The sequence below is a fragment of the Chelonia mydas genome, chromosome 1 (assembly GCF_015237465.2).
Source record: "Chelonia mydas isolate rCheMyd1 chromosome 1, rCheMyd1.pri.v2, whole genome shotgun sequence".
Taxonomy (NCBI): domain Eukaryota; kingdom Metazoa; phylum Chordata; order Testudines; family Cheloniidae; genus Chelonia; species Chelonia mydas.
In genome coordinates this window covers 291,041,500-291,066,259 of record NC_057849.1, presented here as the reverse complement: position 1 = coordinate 291,066,259, position 24,760 = coordinate 291,041,500, and the positions used below count along the sequence as shown (strand labels likewise).

At 37.9% G+C, this 24,760-nt stretch overlaps 1 protein-coding gene, 1 long non-coding RNA gene and 1 other non-coding gene across 12 annotated transcripts in view; 2 read left to right on the top strand and 1 right to left on the bottom strand.

Moving 5' to 3' along the window:
* Positions 1–719: 719 nt before the first annotated feature.
* The window catches only part of SLC38A4 (solute carrier family 38 member 4), a 59,741-nt gene continuing 35,700 nt past the window's right edge, over positions 720–24,760 (bottom strand). For all 8 annotated transcript variants that reach the window (XM_027826420.3, XM_043548766.1, XM_043548756.1 and 5 more), the window contains 15 exons: positions 23,323–23,541; positions 21,118–21,208; positions 18,218–18,333; positions 14,730–14,803; positions 14,522–14,614; positions 13,050–13,131; positions 12,866–12,948; positions 12,696–12,754; positions 11,999–12,277; positions 11,798–11,877; positions 10,530–10,630; positions 9,555–9,679; positions 7,443–7,587; positions 6,086–6,183; positions 720–3,475 (listed from right to left, as the gene is read on the bottom strand). In XM_027826420.3, the coding sequence (XP_027682221.2) occupies positions 3,374–3,475; positions 6,086–6,183; positions 7,443–7,587; positions 9,555–9,679; positions 10,530–10,630; positions 11,798–11,877; positions 11,999–12,277; positions 12,696–12,754; positions 12,866–12,948; positions 13,050–13,131; positions 14,522–14,614; positions 14,730–14,803; positions 18,218–18,333; positions 21,118–21,208; positions 23,323–23,441 (1,647 nt within the window). In that variant the 5' untranslated portion in view covers positions 23,442–23,541 and the 3' untranslated portion in view covers positions 720–3,373. The remainder of the gene's footprint in view (positions 3,476–6,085; positions 6,184–7,442; positions 7,588–9,554; positions 9,680–10,529; positions 10,631–11,797; positions 11,878–11,998; positions 12,278–12,695; positions 12,755–12,865; positions 12,949–13,049; positions 13,132–14,521; positions 14,615–14,729; positions 14,804–18,217; positions 18,334–21,117; positions 21,209–23,322; positions 23,542–24,760) is intronic.
* Positions 9,674–24,760, top strand: part of LOC119564757 — a 44,409-nt gene continuing 29,322 nt past the window's right edge. For all 3 annotated transcript variants that reach the window (XR_006291578.1, XR_006291576.1, XR_005223632.2), the window contains exons 1-2: positions 9,674–10,537; positions 10,995–11,081. This is a non-coding gene — a long non-coding RNA (uncharacterized LOC119564757). The remainder of the gene's footprint in view (positions 10,538–10,994; positions 11,082–24,760) is intronic.
* TRNAR-UCG lies at positions 22,235–22,307 on the top strand. Its single transcript has one exon. It is a non-coding gene; the product is annotated as a tRNA-Arg (tRNA).

Sequence of the window (24,760 nt, the reverse complement as noted above, 5' to 3'; positions counted from 1 at the left end):
TAATTATTATTTATTATTGGATAACAGCTTGAGCTGGTAGTTCAAGGAAAAATTATTTAGTTTCAGTCTCCATACGTTCCACAAGGGGACAAGTCACGGTAGGCAGCATGGTTATGCTACTGCAGTGGATGTTCAGTCACACAATCCATTGGGTTAACTAAGCAGAGAAAGTAAATACATGATCAACCTTGTATGTGCATCCCAAAGGCCAATAAAGTCATAAATATTTTTGTATACTATTAGCGGCACAAAGATTAGGTTAAACATATGCCCAAGATTTTAAAAAATGTTTAGTGATTTGGGGTACCCAACGTGAGACACGTGAAAGAAGCCTCATTTTCAGAAAGTGTTAAGCTCCCCCAAATCAGGCCCCTTTAAGGAATCTCAATTGGGCACCCAAAATCATTAGTCAAAAACACGAGTCTTTTTTGAAAAGCATGGCCTGTGACTTTGATAAACTAATACTGTACACTTATATGGTGCCTTTCATCCAAATATCTCAAAGCACTTACCAACAGTTGCTAAGTATTATCCTTATTTTACATATGGAGGAAACTGATAAATAGAGACGTTAAATGACTTCCCCAAGGTCACCTGGCAGCACAGTGGAAGAATTAGGAATAGAACCCAAGTTTCCTGACTTCCAGGCTGCTGCTCTAACCACTAGACAGTGCTGCTTCTAGCCTCATTTAAAAAAAACCAAACCAGATCATACCAACTTAAAAACAAAGTCAGCAGGCTTTTTGAAAAGTTAATTTATTATGCATCAGTATACATTTTTGTAATAAAAATCCTCCCAAGGCCTAAATATTACAAAATGGACAAGAAAATTCAACTTCAGCCATCCCCAAGAGGTGCTAAATAAATTAGTGTATAATACTATGCCTATCCCACAATATGTGTGGCAGCTAATTCTGCATATAGTGGGAATATGCTGTAGCTTTAATGTTTGACATTTTATCATGAATTTGAAAACTGTTTCTGAACACAGTTATGGCAGGTTCAAGTTAACCACTCATTTTTCATGTGAAACCAAATACTGTCATGCAGTGAAAAGGCAGTAGATTGCACTATTTCCCTATAGTTTTTCTGGTTGTATCTTTACTGCAGTTCTATTTTAGGAGAGTTAGATTAAATACTTATCAAATATCTGAATGTATTTCCAAGTCCTCGATTAGCAGCCCCTCCAAAACCAAACCACAATTATAATTCAATGCTGCAGTCCTTTTACATGCACGATTTTGACTGATGTCAATGGGAATTTTGTGTGTGTGAAAGGATTACAGCATCAGACACTGATGTTAAAGATGTTCTGTATCAGTACAATCACTGCCTTGTTTGTGTTAATCCCCTTAAAGATCCTAACCAAAATAATATTGCAGTTTTTTCTTAATAATGAATACATACATAGAAATGTGCTCCAGGATACCAAGGTTACAGTACTTTTATACAAGAATAAAATAGTACACAGAAAGATATAACTCAATTGGGACCATTTCTTTGAGACATTAAAGCTCTGTCTGTGTGTACACACACACACACACAGACACAGTCAATTCTATATCAAACTAAACAGATTAGTCAGACAAACCATAACTCTGCATGGCTTTACTAATTAATACACGGCTGAATACACCAAAGTTTTTAATTTTCAAATTTAAACAGTTGGCTGAATTTTACCTTGATTCTTCACTCAGTCACATTTTGTGTAGAGCTAATCTGATTCCATTGACTTTTGATTTACACTGGTGAGAATGGAGAGCGCGTGTGGTCTAAATTAGGTCAGAATTTACCCCACATGTCATAAAGTAAACAGCCAGAGCCCCTAGGATAGTGAGTGCTAACTAACCACCCACGTAATACATAACCTCTCTTTGTTTTGCTCAACTGCCTAGAATGATAAACTTGCTCTTGAATTAATCTTTTCCTTTGTATTAAATTATATAGCTTAATTGTATATGCTGACTTAATGCTAATGCATACATATGCAAGCTAAAATATATTAACAGAAGCTACCTAGTTTTGTAATCTAGGGCAAAAATACAGAATTGTACAGCATATATTGACAATTCTTAGGAGAAGAGGGGCCTGTATTGTTGCCATTTTTTTATAAGATGATATTGTAGTAAACATCAGAGTTTCTTGTTACACAGGTAACAGCTTGGGCTTTCACAAGTATTTGTCAAGCACTGATACATAAAAATGAACTTTTTACAGACCCAACAACCCAATCTGTTTTCTTCAAAATAGTATAAAGTTTGTGGCTATAAAAACAAAGAACTACCCATATAAAAAATCAAAAATAATGTACCATACATTAACATTCTGATAGTTAGAGAAAAAGAATATATACATAAATATATATATAGTAAATCACAGTTTCCTGCACTGAACACATCAAATAAAAATGTATCAAACAATACTGGGTGGTGTGCTTTCACATGCCTTGTGGTCTCCTTAAATCTCTGAGTTATAATGGAAGACGAGTTTATAGACAGATTACAAGTTGTTCAGTCACCTAAATTCACACATGTTTACAAGAATTAAAAAAAAACAACCAAACCCCACACCAGAACCACCTGCTGCTCCCAGCACAGATATATATAATAACAGAACAATAGTTATGTAGAAGTCTTATTTAAATATAGGCCCCAGCCCTGCAACTTGATCCAGGCAGGTGGAACCCTGCTTCATATGGCAGTCACATCCATGCAGGAGTCCACTCACTCAGATCTGACTGTAGGACTGGGGCCCATGTTAGAATGTTTTCTTGTTTTATTTTGAATGAGGGTTTAACAGCTCTAACACACCTGATGACTGACAGTACAGGTAACAACAAATTTAACATTCAGCTTTGTTGACTGGTTGGTCAAAGTTGTCATCTTCCTGACTTGAAAGATCAATGATACTTAGATTTCAGACCACCTAGGTAGCTCCTGCCTTTTCTCTTACATTCTGCCCTGCTTTTAAGCCATGTCCATGTATTTCAGTTATAAAAAGGCACTAGCTGATCTTTTGGACACTGCATTGTTTTCCTAGGAACTGCAGTTATCAAAATAATGGGGAAAAATGGATTTTTGAAGACTATATGGACAGTTACCCTTATTGTGCTTTTGGGAAAAAATTCGCAACACACATTTTATTATAACCCAGCTAGAAAAGTTCAGCACAGGTTTTTAATGTATAAATAACTATCCCTTGTAAGAAGGATGATTTAGTATTCCATAGGGTTCTAGTGGCATTACTAGTCACAGTCTTTGGAATCTTGCAATTATTAGCTAGGAATAACACTCCCATCTAGGTGTCAAGAGTCTTTTGGAGCATGTATATCCAAGCATTTTCTGTCTGAGACATACTTTCACGACTGCACAGGTTAGTGATGTTTGGAACTTGAAGAGTGGTAAATCCAGTCCAGTGCAATTAGAGTCATGCTTCCGAGCATAAAGATTATGCCAACTATGAGAAATATCAGCGCCTGCAATTGGGGAAAAGACCATATTAATATTGAAAATATGTTAGGTGACAGAATAATTCTACTGGAATCACATTCTATATCTGTCATCTACTAGGGGCCTGAACCTATGAAGTTCCACTTGCATGAGCAATCTTTGATAGTCCCTCAGTGAACCTATCTGGGTGAAAGTTACTCCTGTGCAGAGGGCCAGCATGAAGCCAGTTCACAATTTAAGTGCCTCTGCACAGGGGTGAATGTCACCACATGTGAGCAAGGCTTTGCCGAATGGGCCCTAAGCAACCACTTGGTAGTATTTACTTGCTTCATTAATATGAACACTAATATGATTTATGTATCTTCTGGTTTTGTTTTACCTTTAAATATGGCCAAACATGGTCTGATAGCAAGAACAGCTTCTAGTATTAAGCCCTTATGCCTTGACTAAGGAAAGCACTTACGAATGTGCTTCAGTCCATCCCTCTTCAGGACAGCACTTAAGTACCTGCTTACATTTAATTATGTGGTTAAGTCCCAGTGACTTCAATGGGACTTTCATTCTCAGATTCTGAACTGGGACCTTTAATGAGCATGATCTTAGGACATTCCGACTCCTGCCACAAAAATGAACGTATTCAATCTCAGTGCAGGATGATAAATTCTGAATGTTTCAGTCGCAAAGAGAAACACCAGTGAATAGACACCAACTGTGCTCCAAAAATTTGCAAAAATATATCTTACGTAGTAATGTAGTTATTGAAAAGTTTATTCTTTTTATCTCTTTATTATGTATAAATGAAACTTTTTCCATGTTAAATATTTCAAATAATTATATTTATGTATATATTTTATCAAAATCTTTTCTGGTTAATTTTCAATCTATACTTTCCCAAAAGATATTTGCTTAAAGAAATTATAGATCTTAGTGTTCAGGAAAAGAAGATATTAATATCACTCGCTAGAGCCTAGCATGATATGGATGCATGCTGTGGATATGTGATATGCCTCCTGTATGTTTACTAACCTACCTCAATCAGGATCTTAAATACCTCTATTAATCAGTGTTACAATATCCCTGTTAACTGTGATGTGCAATCTCCCTCCTAATCCACTGCTGACTACTTCTGTGAGAGACAGCCACTTGTTCTAAAGTTATGTGGCAGTTGTGTGTTATGTCTAGATGTTAACTAGGGACTGCTTTGAAATGAGTAAATGCCTTTTACATGTGGTTTAAAACAAATGTTAATTCAGCCACGCATTGCCATTTAGCCCATCACAAAACGATTGTCCATTTATTGTTTCTCAAACAGGTACCTGTACCAGGTAACTTCCACTATGCCATGAACTGACAGATGCAGCTTTAACACAAGTAGCATTGGTACAGGGTCCCATGTACTGTCCTACCAATCCTCCTTATGCCTACACTGATCATTTCTTCTAGCATAAAAGAACAGAGACAGACTCATGCATAAACAGATTATAATCTAGTCAAGTTTGTGTGCTTAATTATTGGCCACTCTGGAGCAGATGCTGTAGTGACAAATCTTGTTCTGTTCTAATTTTATGATGCTCATCTAAAGCCAAACTAAAGTAATGTCATTTATAATTGCTAGTTCTACCCTGTCCCAGCCAGGATTCCAGCAGCCAAAGGCTGCTTCTTCACTAACCATGTTTCAGGTATTTGCATTGCAATGTGGGTAACATTGTGGGCTGCACATTGCCTTCAGCCTGTGCATTAGACTCTCAAAAATATGAATAGAAGCACTATGCCCAGATTGGGAGAAATACATGAGCCCTCTATTTTTAAAATAATACAGGGTAGGCAAACACTGCAAAAAAAAAAGTGTTTTTAACTAAGGTTAAAATAGCAGTGATGACAAGACAACTTGGCTTTTAACTCGGATTCGCAGCTCGAGGTAAAGCCTCTAGAGAAGCCTGGAGTTGCTAACCTGAGCTAAAAGTTGCCATGTTTTCACTGCCATTTTAACCCAAGTTAAGACTACATCTTTTTTTTTTTCCCTGCAATGTAGGCATACCTTAAGGGTGAAATCTCAGCCCCATTGAAGTCAATGGGAATTTTGCCATTGACTTTGGTAGGGTTAGGATTTCATCTTTTGTTCATATATTTTGTACATTCTCCTGAGATTTTCTGTATTGTGTTTTGTGTGTGTGTATGGTGAAACTGATGTTTACTGGCATTTACCAATTAAGAATCTAATCCTTCCAAGCCTAGCTATAATGAAGTGTGTCTTGTGTACACAAGCATTTTCAAACTGGATTAATTTTTCTTAATCTGGTTTAACCCCCCCTGTGTAGCCAAGCCCAGCATTTCTCAAGAGCACTAATGTACTGAACACAACTAGTCAAGGACCATAGGATTCTACTGCTCTTTTGAGGGACTTTAGAACCATCTACTGGTCAGCTCCGTCCCTTGTGTAAGACCCAGTGTTGCAGCTCATATATAGGGCAAAATCCCACAGACCGTATACAGGTTATTAATTCTAATGAAGCCAGTTTGAGCTCATAATTGTAACATCCAATGTGAAACAACAGCTAATTGTACCTAATTTGTACATAATTGTAACAAAATAAAACAAAAAACCCTCCTCTTGTAATTCCCCCTACTTTACTCACCCCAATCTTCTGGGGTGACCTCAAAGGTTCTTTCTTAACAAGCCGTAGATAGAAGGCAGCAGGAAGAATGAAAATCAACATTGTGGCAGCCGATGCACCTGGAACAGAAACCATAATTGAGTTCTGGTTAATATGTAAATATACAGCATTTTACAGAAAAGAAAGTATACCTGGAGTGGTAGCTACAGTTCAGGTTGTGCAAGGGTTTTCATTATAACATCGTGTTTTCAGTTAGTCATAACTTTTTTACATGTTCACCCTTCAGACTGAAAAAAGTATCTCTCATTGGGAGCAAAGGCTAAGGTATACCAGTGTTGTTATTTCCTTGGAAGGCATAATCTGCTTTTTTCCTATAACTATCTGACTTCAAAAATGAGCTGCATATCAGAGAGAGGCCAGTCACTTTGGACTGTCATGTTTTCCTCCTTTGTTTTTTAGAACAACTAAAAGACACTCTCTTTATCCTAATGAATTATCAACAATATGGCAGTTTTGTGGTATTTCCCTAAGTCTACATATTTCTGCCTTTATAACTTTTTGTAATTTTCAATCTTTTAAAAAGGTTACAGTAAACTGTGGGCTTGTGCTATGAATTCCATCTGATAGTTCAATTCAGATTATTTTAGTGAGCAACAGTTCCCATACTCTGGACAGGAAAGCTGTTCTTTTAATCACTGGCAAGGTTCTGTCCACTGTGGTTTAACTTACTATACAATTATTCATATTTATTTTCATAGTAAGATTCATTCAGAGTAGAAAGTTTTCTAACCAATAATATAATGAAAAAGAGACTACAAACTATATTGGCAATTCTGCTGAGTGACATAGACCTTCTTTACAGACCAGGAGTGGGTAAAAAACATAAAAAATGAAAAGGAGGCCAGTACTATAAATGCAGAGGAAACTTCCTCCAGGAGTATTTGGATCTCCTGATTCCTGAATCAACACTTTCAAACTGACAGAAAACAAGTGTGTGTGTGTTGGGGGATCAGGGGAAGAAATCTTTTTCATGATTCTTTTTTTTAATCCAATTTTGGAAATTCAATACATCTTGACCAGTTCTATAGATGGTGGAGTTTCTTAACTCTCAAAATTTGAAAAGAAACTTATTGACATTTTTTTGTTCTCTGTGACTTATATAGGCTGCCAACTAAAGTCTGGTACCATTTAGCTTGGATGAGTCATTTTCAGTCTCTTTTTTTTTTTTCTTTTAACCCTTACAGTGCAAAATCAGGAATAAGTGCACTGAAGCTACTGCATTGTAAATGAGACAAAATTCACTTCCAATATATGAACGTAAGGCATTCTGTTTTGATACAGATTAACATAATAAACTGAAAATATTCATGAAACCTACCAATGAATCCAAAGATGTCTTTAATAGCAGGCACAAAAATTACAAGTGTGTTAGTAAATGCAAGAATTACTGCTGCGATCAGGAAATGCCTTATCCAACTGAATGGCCTTTTGGGAAACAACAATGCGGTGACTGATGAGCGGATCTGTAACAGGAAAAATAAAAGCAGAAGATAGTGGATTTTGGAACTCCTTGTTCCTTTAAGATCTGTGCTAGTATTCCAGTGAGAAATTTTAAACAAAGAAATATATTTTAATTCATTTTCTTCCCTTAATGCAAACTCTTTTACCACCTGGATGTAGTTTTGAGGCTTGGGTTCACAGTTTATTGCAGAAGCCCAAATATTTACTGGGTAGAAGACAAGTAAATAGGGTGTAAAAATCAGGGAGAAAAAAGTCTCTTCCACTAAAAGGTGCTGCTATCAGGAAATTTCAAAGAACCCCGTAACTAATACTAACTAGCAGAGGAAAAATGTATGTATCTATGAAATATAATCAGATGAGTTATTTGAGACCTGAACCTGATTCCACTGAAGTCTGTGGGAGCTTTACCACTTACTTCAGTGGTAGCAAGATCAAGCTGTAATTTATTTCCATTTTAAAATATGTAACAAAATAAAAAATAAACAGATATGAAGATTATAATATTCAAAATTGTATTTATAAGACGTATAGAGAGCGGATTCTCTTTGCTCATTGTGACTTCATCACAGATTTGAACATAGTTTCTTTGCTTTTATACAAGCAGAGATAAGTAGGTAAAAGGTCAACAGCAAATCCATTTGGCAGCAGCAGATAGTGTTACACTGCACTATTGCACAGCGGAGAAGAGATCCTCAGGGTGGAAGTAGAACAGTATTCTGTTCATATACTTTTAAAAAACATATGCTCCAAATCATTCCCATCTTTTAAAATAATAGCTGATTCTGAACTAGTTGGGTAATTCAATAGGAGTATGAATTTCTGTCAAAGTTGGGAGTCTTTACATTTTAAAAAATATTGAGAGATCTGCATTTTAGAGTTTCAGGTCAGGTCTTGTGAAGAGATGAGTGGATTTAAAATAATAGATTTTGAATTTAATATTGAACAGCTTTAAAAATTCTAGGCCAGGCCCTCATGCTGATTTATACCAGCTAACGCACTAATCTCTTTCTCTCTACTCAGTTATGTGACACTTTCAGTATGTTATATCTGGCATGTGGTTCCACTTGAAATTAAACCCGTATTTAAGTTTCATTGGTGATTAATGCCATACAAAGGTAAATTTAAAAACTCTGATAGGCGAAGTATATTTTTTTGTAAAAGAATAAAAATGCCGAATACTTCAAATAATTAAAGGTCATCATACAGCAGTAGCCTGAGAAACCCAGAACTGCTGACAGGATCAGTCAGTTGCACGGGAGCTGCTGGAGCATGTGATGCAGATAGTTGAAGCTCTATCAATAACAGGATTTGGATTTGGTTCTGTACGGCTGGCTGCGCTTATGTCCCAGAAGCTAGTACATCCATTACTTCAAATATGAGCATAAAGAGCAGGGCTGTCAATTAATCGCAGTTAACTCGAGGAATTAACTAAAAAAAAATTAACTCGATTAAAAAAATGAATTGTGATCACTCACACTTTTAATTGCACTGTTAAACACTTATAGAATACTAATTTAAATTTATTATAAATATTTTTGGATTTTTTTCTATGTTTTCAAATATATTTATTTCAATTACAACACAGAATAAAAAGTCTACAGTGCTCACTTTATATTGTTATTTTTTATTACGAATATTTGTCCCAAGAAGGTGTTCAGGATCACTAACACTCCAGCCTAATTTTGCTAATCTTGTTAAATACAGTACACAGGAGCCCACAGATACACTTGGCAATAATCCTTTGGCTTTGATATGCTTCAGTTTTTAAATGTTCAGTATTCCGAGTTACCCAAAAGTGCAGCTGTTTGTCTCAGGTGAAATATAAATGAGAAAACAGAAAATGTCATAAAATCCCAGAACTTAGTTCTCTTAAATGTTAAAGTATGACAAAATTAATGTAAAGATAGATAATTACAGTCCATGTGTATACGCTGCTCAGATTTAATCTTCAGAAGCTGTATTTACTTACAGGGAAAAGGACTATGGGCACAGTTAAGGTGACAGCCACAAGCACTGCCAGGCGAACCAGCAGAAGAGGGGTGTCGAAGGTGTACACTTTGGTGTATGTATGAAGTAATTCATCTTCAACTTCTCCTACAAAAGAAAACGAAAACAGGCTAAGCTCATTCAGGCACGATCTATACTTTCAAAACTAAGATTTTATAACGTAGCAAGATGAAAGAGGGTGTGTCCCTGCAGTTGTCGTCAGACAGATGCTACTGATTAGATACAAGTTTTCCTCAACATCAGTCCCTCTGTGGTAGAAATGTTGGTGGTAATAACATTCAGCATTTATATAATGTGCCTCATCCAAGGATCTCAAATTACTTTATAAAATGTGCTATATAAGCCTCAGATGGGGAAACTGAGGCACGGAGAGGCAAACTGACTTCTCCAAAGTATGTAGAACTCCTGGCTTTCAGTCTGGCATCCTAACCACTGGACTAAACTGCTTCTCTAAAAGGGACAGTGGACACTTGTTTTGAAAATATTCCACATGCAGTTATTATGTGCAGCACTAACTGTTCTGTGCCATATGCTTCCATGTCATAATGGAGGAATTAATAAAGTAAAAAGCAGTGCAAGTTTAAGCTGAGGGCAGCAGCAGTAACATATGGTCTACTATGTCTACAGACTAAGTTATACCAGGTAATCCGTCCCTATGGCCTTTTGTACACTAGGATGTATTGCACGTGTTTTCAGGAAAGGTGAAGCTGTAACAGTGGTGTAGCAGTGGTGTAACAGCTAGAGATAGAAGTGCTCCATTGTATTGCAAAAACCTGCTGAGTATCGCCAGCTTTGCTTCCTTTGGCCATGTGGAAAGTGTGACATCTTGTTCTCTGAATTCATGCAGTCATGACCCACACAGCTGTTCATTCTCACCACTACTGATAACCTCTAAAAGAAGAGAGAAACCTCTACAGAGAATATGGCTCTGACTCACCGTAGAAGGTAAGATAACCAAAGAGAGCAGCAAGCAGATACATGATCAGCATTCCAGCAATGGAGATGTTTGAAACATTCTGCATCCTCTTTCGTGACCGGCTGGGTAGGAAGGGAAGAATAACAGTGTAAATAGTTTATAAAGTCTATATTTGTACATACCTTCTAGTGAACTAAGAGTCCAAGCTGTATTCTGCTAACATTGTCACTAGTTAGTGAATTCAATGCAACTAACCCTAAATCAATGTTATAACAAACTCAAGTGAGTTTTAAAGCCCTTTGTTTCAAACTCCAGCGTCACACCGTACAGAAAAGCTCAGAATGATTTGTATATATAAAAGTTTTACATTGCTAACCTGATAGTGTTAAAATTAACTATTTACATATTTATAGAACATCAACTTCAGACTGAAGTTTAAGTAAAAATGTAGGTGCTGAAATCTAAAAGCATTGTTTCTAACTCTAGGCCCCAATCCTACCATCCGATTTGCATGAATGCACACTTGTATCAGTGCAGAGCTTCACTGAGGATCAGGGACCGACAGAAGAATAGGTAAGATCAATTCTTCTTTAACGTATACATTGGTTAAATATTTTTACAAGAAAGTCCTGAATTAGGATTGGCTGGATATGGGCATTAAGCATCCGTAAGTTTACTTCCTCAGAGCTCAAAAATGCTAAGATATAGAGTAATGTAAACTGGCTAGTGTGGATGTGTGTGATAAATTACCTCACCTGATTGGCTGTAGCATAAATTTGGAAGAAATAATTACTGACTAATGAGAATTCAATCAGACTGCATGAGAAAATCTTTGCTACATGATACAGTCCTTATTCCTGCAGCGCAGATCTTTGCACCCACCTAGAGTCAATGGGACTCTGGGAGATGTAAACGTGAGCACTGACAGATACAGGTGCAGGACTGGAGTCTCACTCATCAAAATATTTTTGGTGTTGTGCAACGCTTGAATTCATGACCATAACAGAAATGTTTCCAAATATTTCTGGTAATTGATATTTCATAAAATTTCAGTTCATTTCAAGGAATACCAAGATTTATTGTCTCTTATGAGGTAAACCTCAGGTCAGTAATCTGATGTATGTTTTAGCATCAATATCTGCTTATTATGGAATGCAACAAACCATTAGTGGGAGAATTTGTACATCATTGATTAAAGCTGGACACTAAAAAGTGATCTGATAATTGCTACCGGGTTAACTATGGAAGTGTGTGACAATTGTTTTTAAAAGTAAAGTTAAGAGCCTTACTCTTTAAGTTCACTGTATATTGGTAGCACCTCAGGGTGGCATACGAATGCAAATGCCAGGATGGGTATTGTATAGGCAGTCTGAAAAACAAAGGTGTTTAATATGAGTATTCACTACTGAATCATCTGAATGTACTGTGTTTGGCAGCAGTTTAGGTGTGGAGTTAATGGCTATAGATAGATTCTGCGGAATCTCCCTTACCTGAGAGTTAAACACAAAATATTTGGGTTGGCACATGTCATCACTATCACTGTGGGCTTCATATTCCACTCCACTTGTGTGTAGGGTGTCTTTTGCCTCCTCAAAACCTGTGGTGTGCCCAGGTGTATTGTCCATCATGAAATTCACTTTAGAATTAACAGACTCATTTGGTAACATCACTAAGTGCATCGGAACTGAGTTGTTGTTGTAGGTCCAGTTTCCAACACTGTTTTCCAGGACAGGGAGAGGGCAAGGTATTTGGGATTTCTTGTAGATTACCTACAATAAGAATAGAAAATGTCAACACAAGTCTATAGTTTTGAAAAGGTGGCTTCTATTTACACCCTTGACTGAAAACATCAGTAGCTGAACATTTAATGTTTTAAGGTAGCAAATTATGATTATTGCCCCTGCTTGGCTAGGAATTGAGCATATCCTATTAGTTTTGTTACTCTGCCTCCACCTTGCTTTTTGTCTCATCTCCCTGTTATGTTTTGCTTTTTAGATTGTAAGCTCTTTGGGATAGCGACTGTCATGTACAGTGCCTAGCACTATAGGGTCTTGACCAGGCTAGCCTCTAAACGCTAGTAATAATAAATAAGTACAGAGAAGACAGCTAAAGTTTCTTAATTATTTAAAGATTCTGTATTTCCTACTTTTGGTTATAGCTAGTGATATATTTCATATAGTCACATACCACAGTGAGAAAGAAAACCATGCAGGTAAGTGAAAATCCACTCGTATAACCAAGGTAACCTTCAAAGAAAGAATAAAAAAAAACACATGCAGTTAAACCACACATAAATTCAGATGACTAATCAAGATAAGAAACAAAATAATATATTTTAAGTGAGGAAATAGTTTTACCTAAATTTTTTAGAAGGGAAAGTGGAAGAATAATTCCAACTGACACAAATATAACGAGGTAGTTACCATTCAGGTACCATTCTCTAAAGAGGAAAAGAACCAAATCAAACCAATATTAATCATTTCTGCCAAGGTTAACTAGAATATTTTCACTGAAGTCATAGGTCGTGCAAAACAAACATACCCAGAATTCTCTTCAAGATGCAGAAATGCTCGGATTACTTCAGGAAGTTCATATTTAATAATAAAGAGGTAGCTTGACATTGCTGAAAAAACAAACACATCAGCTAAGTAAAGTAGAATAATATGGTTCCAATGCAGGTATGCATTTTTTAAAGAATGCTCATTACTGTCAGCATTCTTTAAAAAAAAAAAAAGAGAAATGATAAACTACGTATTATTTTGAAAATGCAATATATACATTGATTTTAGTCAAACTTGCTTAATATATGAACATGTAGATGAAATGAACTACATCGTCCAGTTTTTAGAATTAGGTATCTAAGTTATGGTACCTAGACAGTTCTGTATTTTGGTGCTCAAATCACCATTTACGTACCATAATTGGCAGTGTGAATAAACAGATGATAACTTGACCGTGCTCCCTATTAATAAGGTAAGAGCCATATTCTGAACTAAAAGTAACTTTCCGTCTTTGAATATGATATAGTTATTATTGAATTAACAGAGCACTCGAGTTGTTGTTATGCTGAAACACACATTTTTACCCCGTCTCTTGGCTTTGCTATTGCAAATCCTGCTGCTCTAATGGACTGTTTTCCTCAGAACTGTCCATCCATTACTCATAATAAACTTGGCTGCCTCAACTTCTGACCCCTCTTCCCAAACTGTCAACCTATTTAACCTTTGTTTTCCCTGTGTTATATTCCTTTCTCATCAACTAAGTATAATTCCTTGCCTAGTTAAACTGTATTTGATATCTGGGCTTCAGTAAGGAAGGACAGAAGCTGAGACACGCATGTTTGTTACGCACTCATAGATGGGGTCTTTGAAAAGTCATAGTAGCCAATCAAAAGAGAAGGCCTGATTGTGAAACTCTCTCTATTGCGAATGGCTACTATTTTAGTATAGTTATTATGAAATTGCTATACGATTGACAAGTTTCTTTTGCTCTGGATGGCTGATTGTGTTTGGCAGCCAGATAATAGAGATTTCCAAACAGTACCAAGTTTTAAAACACTGAGCCCATACACATTTCCATTTCATTTCCAGTGAGCTAAGACCCAATCCTGCAACTTTTACTTATGTGGGAAATAACTTAGGACTGGTATGCATGTAATGGGGATGTCTCATGTGAGTAAAGTCTACTTGTGTGAATGATGGTGGCAGGATCAAGCTCTTGGGGAATGGGAGCCGAGGGTGCTCAACATCTCACAGGATCAGGCCCAAAATAAAATATGGTGTCAAGAGATAACTGATCTGGCAAATCAGTTGCTGAGCACCTTTCTCCAGTTTTCTCCTGTTACTGTGAAAAGCAGTGTGTCTGCCTTTTTTTGCTATGCACATCACTGGGGACCATTTACCCCACTGTGCTCAGTCCGTGATGGCATCCACATCAGCCTGAGGACATGTGCTACCAAGGGAGACCAGTGTTTATTTTTAAAATATTTGTTTAGAAGAACATTTTGCCCTTACCACCAATATTCTGCATTATAATCGAAACAAAAGCACCATATTTTCCAGGCCATCCAAATGCCTTTTCACCTAGTTTTTCATATATTAGGGAGCCTAGAGGCAAAAAGAAAACATGGTGGGCTGTAAAAAGGCACATTATTAAACATATTTAAAGGAGAAATATGTGCATGCAACATGAACATTCAGTTAACCAAGAGTGTCCTCATACCTCCTTCTTTTGAGGTCTTCAGTAAAAGGTGAACTGAATAGAGTGATAATATTGCTATGCTGAGCAGTAGGATTCTGTAAGGAATAACAGAAATTAGAATCTTGAAGCTGACAATAGAGATAATAAATTGACTTAACAGAACATATATTGAGTTGCTCTCCATCACTTTAACATGTACATTGTCCCAAAACCAGTTTGAGTACTGGCGTCATTGGCCAAAAGGCAGAGGTAAGCTTTGGCTGTAATTTATTTATACATCCTCTGGCAACCTGAACATGCATGTTACACCATCTTAGTTTGCCTCTAGAGACTTACTTAGACTCACTGAGGCACTAATTCTGCACTGTCCTGCAAAGGCAGATTCCTGCACCCACGCAGAGGCCCAGTGAAGTCAACTGGATTCCACATGAGTGGGCCTTCCAGGATCCGGGGCCTTAGACTCCCACCCATTTACTGACATTGTAACTTAACCCTCTCTCCTTACCTAGCACCTCTGAACCACCTGAAAACCATAACAACTTCAATGGGAGCTGTTGGCTACCCCCTATGTTTGAAAATCAGAGCATTTGGCTGCCTATGAACTGTGGAGCCTGAGCTTAGGAGCTCATTTTTGACACTATGGATATATAGAGAGATCTCATGTAATGATCAGGGATAGCAAAGAGCACTGTATGACACTGGAAATCTTGCTTTCTGAAAGCATACAGCACTAGCTTCTAATCCTGGCTGGCAGGCTGTGAGATACTGATTCTTGAATTCATATAATTCTGACTACCCTCAAGCTTCCTCCACATACTATTTCAATTCTACATGATTTCAATGGCTGGTATTTTGAGAACTACTGATGCAAGAAACTAATGCTTTATGTGACTTTTTCAGGGCAAACATCTACCAGCAAATATTTCCAACAGCTGGTGATGGGACACTAGATGGGGAGGGCTCTGAGTTACTACAGAGAATTCCTTTTCAGGTATCTGCCTGGTGGGTCTTGCCCACATGCTCAGGGTCTAACTGATCACCATATTTGGGGTCTGGAAGGAATTTCCCCTGGGTCTGATTGGAGGAGATCCTGGGGTTTTTCATTTTCCTCTGCACTATGGGGCACAGGTCACTTGCAGGTTTAAACTAGTGTAAATGGTGGATTCTCTTGAAATGATTATTTGAGAACTTCAGTAACTCAGCCAAGGTTATGGGTCTATTACGGGAGTGGGTGGGTGAGTTGGTAGCCTGCAATGTGCAGGAGGTCAGACTAGATGATCATGATGGTCCCTTCTGGCCTTAAAGTCTATGAGTCACTATATTCTGGGCAGCATACTGCTCACCACCTTGCCTTCAGCCTGTGAAAAGCTCCTATAAACACTGCATGACTGAGTTGTACATAGTTTGGGGAGATATTCTGGGGTGCTCTATGTAGCCTACTCCCTTATTAACCAGAAGATTTGTGTGAAAAATCCACATGGGAGTTAATGCTGATCATTCTACCCCATTAAGAAAGGTACGTAAGGAATCGAACGGTAGCAATGCTCCTGAATTAGCTATAGTACAAGAGGAAAGAGGAACTGGGGTCGGTGTAAAGGTGCTGGTCCACCATGCAGATCCTTAGGATCCGTGTGGGGTTGGGACCTGAGTTCCTTGTGGATTTTGTAGAGCTGTGGAATTTCAAAGCCACATCCCCTGTCCCCTCCAAGCAGCTGCAAACCATTCCCCCATGTGGGGAGAATGCAGGGAGGGTGCTACAGGATTAAACTTTCTGAACTTTAGAAACCTTTCTCCCCTCCTGTGTAAAATCTCACTGAAAGGGAGCATTCGGGCCATCTCTGAACAATACATTAATGACCGTAAATATAACCTGAATTAGGATTAGTACAGTAGTTTTCATTTGGCAAATGGAATTTTTCAATCCTTTTGAAAGCTAAAGTCAGAATCTATAAGTACAGGATTATGTATAGCAAGTATATGTCTGACACTGAAGTAATGATATCCTCCACAAACTTGTCTGCTTTTAAATTAGACTCTCCACCACAAGAAGGGAGATTGTTCTCATTCCCAAAGTATGAAACTATGATAGGACAGAAAGTGAGCTGCTGGGTGGAGAAAGGGGTTTGTTTGTTTTTTATTAGATGGCACTATTTAAACATTATCCCAGTCTAAAGGTGACAATTTTTACTTCTGCCAAAGTTAACATGACTAGGCTCATGATAGTGTTTATGTTAAATTTAAGATTTGTTAGGGTTCCGCACGTTGAAAACTGTGGCTAACAGTTAGGATTTAGAAGATGTAGTAGAATTTTTTTAGCCAGTGCTAATATACAATGGAATAGAGATACTTCATAGCTGGGTTGGTTATTATTGAACACCCTGAGGAAGAAGAGTTTTTGAACTCTAAAGAGTTTTTTAAAAAGCCTTTCAAAGTTTCTTCGCTCTAGAGCACTCCCTTTTAAAACCAGTTTCCATTTCTGTGAGAGCAAATGCTCCCACTAAGACATTTAACTACCTGATTTGCAGGTGCTGTCAGCTAGTTAGCCATCCAAGTGGTAGCATCTGCACTCATAATTAATTTCAGGCAAAAACTCTGCATCCAAAAATAGGAGATGCCATTCTCTCTTGGGATCTAAGTATACAGTTTCAGAACCTGCTGCAGAGTTTTTGTTACACAACTTCCAAAAGTCAAGAGGAATCACACAGAGAAAACTCTGCAAGCTGATCTGAAGGTTTACTATTTTTCCTGTAATGTAAAGCAATCACCCACACTGCATTCTAGGCTTCCTACTAAACAAAGGAGGATTAACATTAAGGCCCACATAAACAACCAGATTATAAAACTAAAGCCACTTACTGAAGTGGGACAACTTTTAAATGTTCTCTCTCAACCTGATAGGGGTAGCCAGGGATGTCTGCACATAGATGTCTGTTGGTGTCCATCAAAGCATATGCTGTGTACATACTGTATGTCAGTGACATGCCATTTCTGTCTTCAGTGGTACAGACAGACTTTAGAGAGAGTGGCTGACATTAAATATTGGTAAATCTGTAGCTATATTTGCATTCAGCCCCTACTTTCTGTTTTCAGGGCTAGAGTTATATGGGCATGAAGTATTTTTCCTCGGTCTCGACAAAGTTATAATTATAAACATATAAATAAATATACTTTACTGCTTGTGTGGAATTGCCTGTGCTGAAATAGTGGGAATGCTGTTGTTATTTTAGGAGAAAGAAGTACACTGTCCTTCCAATTTTGGTTTTTGACTGGACAATATAAATTCCCAGCAATGAATCTAATACAAAACACAGCTGAAATTAGGGTGGTTTATCATCATTAGACAGAGTCTTACAATGCTGTTAAAATGTTTTCATTACTGGAGACCTTAAAAATCTCTTTATCTATAAAATGTGGTTCTTCACGTAAGCATTTTTCTCTAATCACAGAAACACTGATAGCTCGCTAATTATATTCTCCCCACTTTTCTGAGCCACTTTTTGAATACTTACACAAAAAGTATAATTCCTGTGTTGGCCATGGCATATGACAGCCCTAAGATGCCACTCCCCATGATGGCATTGCTCAGGTTAAACGCTGACATTCCAAAGGAAGTAGTTCCTGGATGCTATAGAAAATAACAAAAATGGTAGGTAAGTTGTGCCTTAATGAGTGCAGTGTAAAACTGTGCTTTTTCAAGTTGCTGGCTTTCCCTTCCTCTGTTCTGTTGAGTACTATGGATGTTGTCTTACCACGCTGCCTGATCTTACCAACATTTTTTACTACAGAACTAGTACTTACCATTTAATACTTGGTTTCAGAGTAGCAGCCACGTTAGTCTGTATCTGCAAAAAGAAAAGGAGGACTTGTGGCACCTTAGAGACTAACAAATTTATTTGAGCATAAGCTTTCGTGAACTACAGCTCACTTCATCAGATGCTTATGCTCAAATAAATTTGTTAGTCTCTAAGGTGCCACAAGTACTCCTGTTCTTTTTTCATTTAATACTTCTATTACCAGAGTGCCTAGGAGCCCCAGCTACCTCAGAGGGCTTACAATCTAAGTATAGTACTATTATGAGAACTCCCTTCACTTCAAGTACTGTCACGGTAGTATGTGTTTGCAGCATCAACACCATAGCTTTTCTTTTGTCCAAATGGGATGTAGAGTTATGTCCATACTAACAGCCCTTCAAAATGCAACTGCCAGCAATGACTACAGTTACCCAGCGTCACTAAGAACCATAAATGTCATCTTTTTTGGTCATAACAGGCCTGAATAAAGAAAAACACCAATATATAAAAATGAAAAAACCTAGCTCTTTGGGCTGTATTCTCATTTACACCAGTAGAGTAACTTCACTGTGCAGTGAATGACTTGGAATTTTTATTAAATATTTATACTATAGTAGGGTTCAGGTTGTTTTATAGACCACAAACCCACACGAAGAAACAATCCTCCCTCAAAAAGTTTACAATATAAGGTCCTGATCCTGTAAAAACTTAGACCTAGATTCACAAAAGTATTTATGTGGCTAAACCGCAGATTTAGGCACCTAAGTCTGGGTTTAGCCACCTAAAAGCCAGTTTTAGGCTCCACAGTGATTCACAAAGCTCCTGCTGAACTCCCTTGGCACCCATGTTGCTCCAGTAAAAGTTCCTGAGTCACCTGTGTTTCTGTCTTTGGGCATTTGCACTGCTGCCTCCCTCTAGGTGTCTAGTGCCTGTCTCCCAGAATGATCCACAAAGCAGGGGAAGGATAAGCATTGCCTGGATAAGTCATGTTCAGAGATTGATCTGGATCAGGCCCCTCAAATGAGTTCACACAAGCAGCTGGGACCTTCCTCTCATAGCTTTTAGACCAGTAATTAGGGTATTCACCTAGGATGTGGGAGACTCCAGAGGGGGAGAAGGGATTTGCCACCTTTCAGGTGAGTGCTCTAACCACTGGGCTGTAGGATGCCCTGATGTAGGGCTCCCTCAGTCTCTCCTGTTGAATCTGTTCCACTCTGAATAAATGATTAGAGTCAGTGGAGCAGGGGACTGGATCCAGGGTCTCTCACATCATGGGTGAGTACTCTGCCCACCAGGCTACAGAGTCATTCTCACTCACTTGCTGTCTCTCTGCTCTGCCTCCACCCCAATGACTCTTTAATTTTTGATCCACAATGGAACAGGTTCAACAGGAGAGACTGAGGGTCTCCCACATCAGGATAGCCTGATGAGAGTGCTCCATCCTCCGCCCTCTAGCTTCTTACAAAAACAGCACGGGCACCTGACTCCAAAGCGGGTTCCCCAGCTCTGAATCACTAGCAGAGGGGGCCTCCCTGCAGTCTGGATTTAGGCACCTATCTCTGAGAGAGAGGCAGGACTTAGCGCACACCTTTCCGTTCAGCATCTCCCATTGGCTAGCTTAGACGGCTTCCTGTCTAGCATGCTGGCTTTTGTGAATCACAGTCAAAGAGCCTAACTCAGGCTTTCTGGATTGCAGTGTGTTCCTGTGATTTTCTAAATGCCTAAAATATAGGTGCTGTGTTGTTCAGCATCCCAATGCTTAATTCCCTTTGTGCATCCAGGCCTTAGACACATTCCTAACTTTGCCCATGGGAGAAGTCCTTTAGAGTTCAGTGGGACTACTTGTGTGTAAAGCTAAGCAGGTATACACTTGCATGATTGGGGCCTAAGACTGGTGTAAATAAGACCACATCTGGCCCCACTGTTTTAAACTGATCACATTAAAGTCTGGCTGTAAACTGAAATGTGACTAAAACTGGAACTGCTGGGTGCGTGTTTATTTGCTCCATTTACAGGTTACAAGATTTCTTTCTAATTACCTGAAAGCTTGAACATGAGATTTAAAATTCAAGCTTCTCTATCGTTAGCAGTAATAGATATTCTGTGGGCCAAACATTACCCTCAGTAACACCTGTGTAAGTCAATTTAAAGCTAATAGTTGTTACTGGACCTTCTGGGCCAATGGGCTGGCACAGAGTTATTGAGGGCAGCATTTAGTCAAAGGAACCTTTACTATTGGGGTTGGCAGGGAAGAAAGAAAGACCCCAGCTCAATTATCAGATGCTAGAGTGAGTTTTCAGGGCTGTTAGTTGGAAAGAAAATGCCTGTGTACATGTAAACAGAGCATATTTTATCTAGAAATCACTGAGACACAATCCATGTAGAAGCTTGTGATGCCATGTTTATAGGCAGAGTAGAGCCACGATTTAATACTTTAAACGATCCAGGCAGCCAAATCGTAACCACTCGACTAAGGCAGAAATAAACAGAATATGCTGGTAAGATTCTTTGGTGAGCTTTGCAGTAATGCTGTTTACATTTGCAAAGAGACTCATGTAGATTGTCCCTACTTTCCTATATTCCTGTTTCTATTACTTAAAAACTAATAATAAACTTACATATTCCTCCTGATAGTCTGCCAATTTCTTTTTGCCCAGAAATCCATTTGGAAGGAACTTCTGACTTTCTGCATCATTGTTAGCAAATTGACTGAACACAAAAAAAGAGCAAAATAAGAAAACAATAAAGTAAGTTTACTACGCACAAGAGACTAAGGGTCCAATTCAGTGCTCACTGGAATCAATGGAAAGACTCCAACTGCAGCAGTCAGGCCCTGTATTCAAAAGTCCTTACTCAGTTTTATTCAGTGTTTCCTCTAGCAAAACTCCCACAGATGTCAATGGGAGTTTTATTGAAGGAAGCACTGAATTAAAACTGAACGAGACACTCAGGATTGGGCCTACGAACTTTGTTTAGTTTTAAAAGAGTCTAAACCACACAGGGCAGATTCGTAGCTTTGAATGCACTTCCCAACTTCTGTCAACAGTGCTGTCTTCCTTAGCAGCATTTTCCTTCCCAATATCATATGTCCTGTTCATTTTATTTACATTCTTACGGGCTACCCTTTATCTCAGAAGCCCTGTATAGCCAAGTATCCACCTCTCCATGTCTAATCCCTCCTCAAAACACATTTCTGTGAACCCTATTACTGTTAACCCCGCCCTGGAAGAATTGCTATTATTTACTGATATAAAACAAAACCACTTCCCACCAACAAAATGTATGTACCATATCTAAACTCTTATGTATTATTTGTCTTTAGATCTCGATCCTATACTCAGATCTGCTAGCATAGAACCCCTAGAACATTCTAGAGGTGCAGGGATCAGCACTAGCAGATTTAATTGCAAGACCAGGGCCTTAAAATAGAAGATACTGATATGAACCTAAATGGAACTACAGGATCCAAACACACCTGGGGAATATTTGAGTGGACTTTCCAGGTAAACCTTATCTTTACAGAGGATCAGTGTGAAATCCTAGATCTCCCCTATTTGCCAAAGTTTGGATCCAGACTTGAACTTTGGCTCATGGCTGTGTTTAGGGGCAATGAAGAAATATCATATTATTTAAGAGTTAAATTGAATTCTGGAGCTGTGTGTGTCATCTAAGAACAATGGCCAGGATTTTCAAATGTGGGTTCCCAAAGTTATGCTCCTACCTCCCTATTAGAGCGGCCGCGTGGCCTAATGGATAAGGCGTCTGACTTCGGATCAGAAGACTGCAGGTTCGAGTCCTGCCGCGGTCGCAGGAATTGGCTTGAAAAAGTAGCTTTTGGGGGGGAGGGATAGCTCAGTGGTTTGAGCATTGGCCTGCTAAACCCAGGGTTGTGAGTTCAATCCTTGAGGGGGCCATTTAGGGATCTGGGGCAAACATTGGGGATTGGTCCTGCTTTGAGCAGGGGGTTGGACTAGATGACCTCCTGAGGTCCCTTCCAACTATGATATTCTATGGTTCTATGATTTAGGCACTTAATGATGCGACCTGATTTTCAGTGTTGCTCAGAACCCTCCTGTTCCTACTGATTTTTACTGACGTTTTGCCTCAGTAAAGCAGGACTTAAAATTGTGATGTTTCTTAACACTCAATATTAACTTTAGCTCAGAGAATCATTGGATTTCTATTTGATTTCTTGGTCTTAACGGAGATATTCTCCAGAAATTTTTCTATTAATAAGGAGTAAAGTAAAAGAAGAAATAAACTGCTTCTCTGTGTAAAACTTTCACATTGAAATTGCATATTTAATAGGCCATTGCTTTGTCTTGAAATTAGTTTGAAGACTACCTGTTTTAAAACTAAGAGACCTCTGATCATATAAATTGCAAACAAACAATTTTGAGTGAAAACAATGTGCTAAAACTCAGTAATTATATGAATCTAGGTGTCAAAGAACCCTGTAATTGCCTTTATAAATATACAGGTATTATGAGAACTGAGTGTTTATGATATTGGACAGCTTGTGTTCAGAGTCATGAACTGGACAGTCAGTGTTGGCAAATCTCAGCACAGATTTTTACCAACGCATCTCACTATTGACCTTGAATATCTCAGCTATTCTACCCACAACGATAATCATGTCAAAGAGTACAGTGATTTTGTGATTTGGGGAATAGCCACTAAACAATCAAACCAGTTTTAATTTGTGACCTAATCTGAATTTAATTTCAGGATGCCATAAGTGAAATCCTGGTGCATCGCATGTGTTAGTCTTTGATTACCCCTTTTTAGTCTGAACAGAAACCCCTTTTTATTGAAGTACATACCTGCTAATAGTAGCTTTTTCTGGATCTATTATATCCGTGTAGCTGTCTTCAATGCTTTCTCCGCTATTGCTCTCCTCATCAAGTTTGATGTTGACATTTTGCAGTTCCATGCGATCCATTTGAGTGGTCAGCGCTTTCTAGCTTCTACAGTGTAAACAATACTGTACCTTCTGCTTACAGGTTCTCTCCACCATGTGTTAACTTTCAGAACACTCTGTTCTGCAAACAGATCACAAAATAACTCATTAGAATTTTCCTCAAATTAGATAAATGAGTGTGATTCCCTCTGTTTGTGTTTGTTCTTTGTAATAACATTAAGGGAGGCAACTGCTGCAGCTTGGGAAAATTCTGGATAAATACAAGCAAAATATTCTTTTCTTCTTTTTTTTTTTATACAGCATCTTTCCACTCGGTCTTTCTCAAAATGTAAGACGACAGACCTACACAATAGGTTTCCAACCTCTCCTAGAATAATAATAAAACACAGGTATATATAGTCTATCTATAAAAAAACTATCACTGTAAACAGATTTAATGTAAAATCTGGGAAAATTATTTTGTTTTTTAATTGATATTGTGGATAATCATTAAGATGCACCCTTAACCTGAGATTAACTATATCAGGGTTGGGTTGTTGATAGGGAAATGCTATATATAAACTTTACTGACCATCGTATGAAGACATTACAGTCAAATTATTTTTCTGAAGGAAACACTTGGTGTCTTGAAACATATATTGCTAGATAAGTATGGCTACATGTTAAAAATAATCAAGCTGCTGCTGGCTGCACAATGCACTTCACCCTATCACATCTCAGTTTAATACTTGTCCATCAAAACTTTTAGATAGTTTTAAATTATATAAACTATCTCTCAAACAGAATTATTACATATTTACACAATTTAATATGCCTTTAGTCTCATGAGAGGGTCTGGATAAATAATAATAATCATCTGGATAAATAATCATCTTTTTATATGGCCCAATATAAACCATATATTCTATAATATAAATAGTATGATGATTTGTCTTTGGCATTAACATGAGTTTATACTTACAATCTCAGTTTACAGATACACTTTTACAGTTGTTTATTCATTCCCAAGTTTCATAATATACACTAATATTATCCAGTTGTACAGCATTTTTTTTCTTCTGAAAGTGCTTTACCAAAATGACTTAATAATAGTATCCCCATTTCACAGATGGGGAAACAAAGGCATAGAGAGATGAAGGGACTGGCCGCAAGTCATATAGCTGGTTACTGAACTATGGACCCCTGACTCTTTATCCTTGTGCCTCCCAGTATAACACATTAAAAGAATCCACCATATATTTCCTGAGTTGTGTATCAGAAAATAAAATACTGTATTCTTAATGCTATAACTAAATGCCTAGAAACACTACAGAATACAAATTAGTATTAAAAAACCCAGC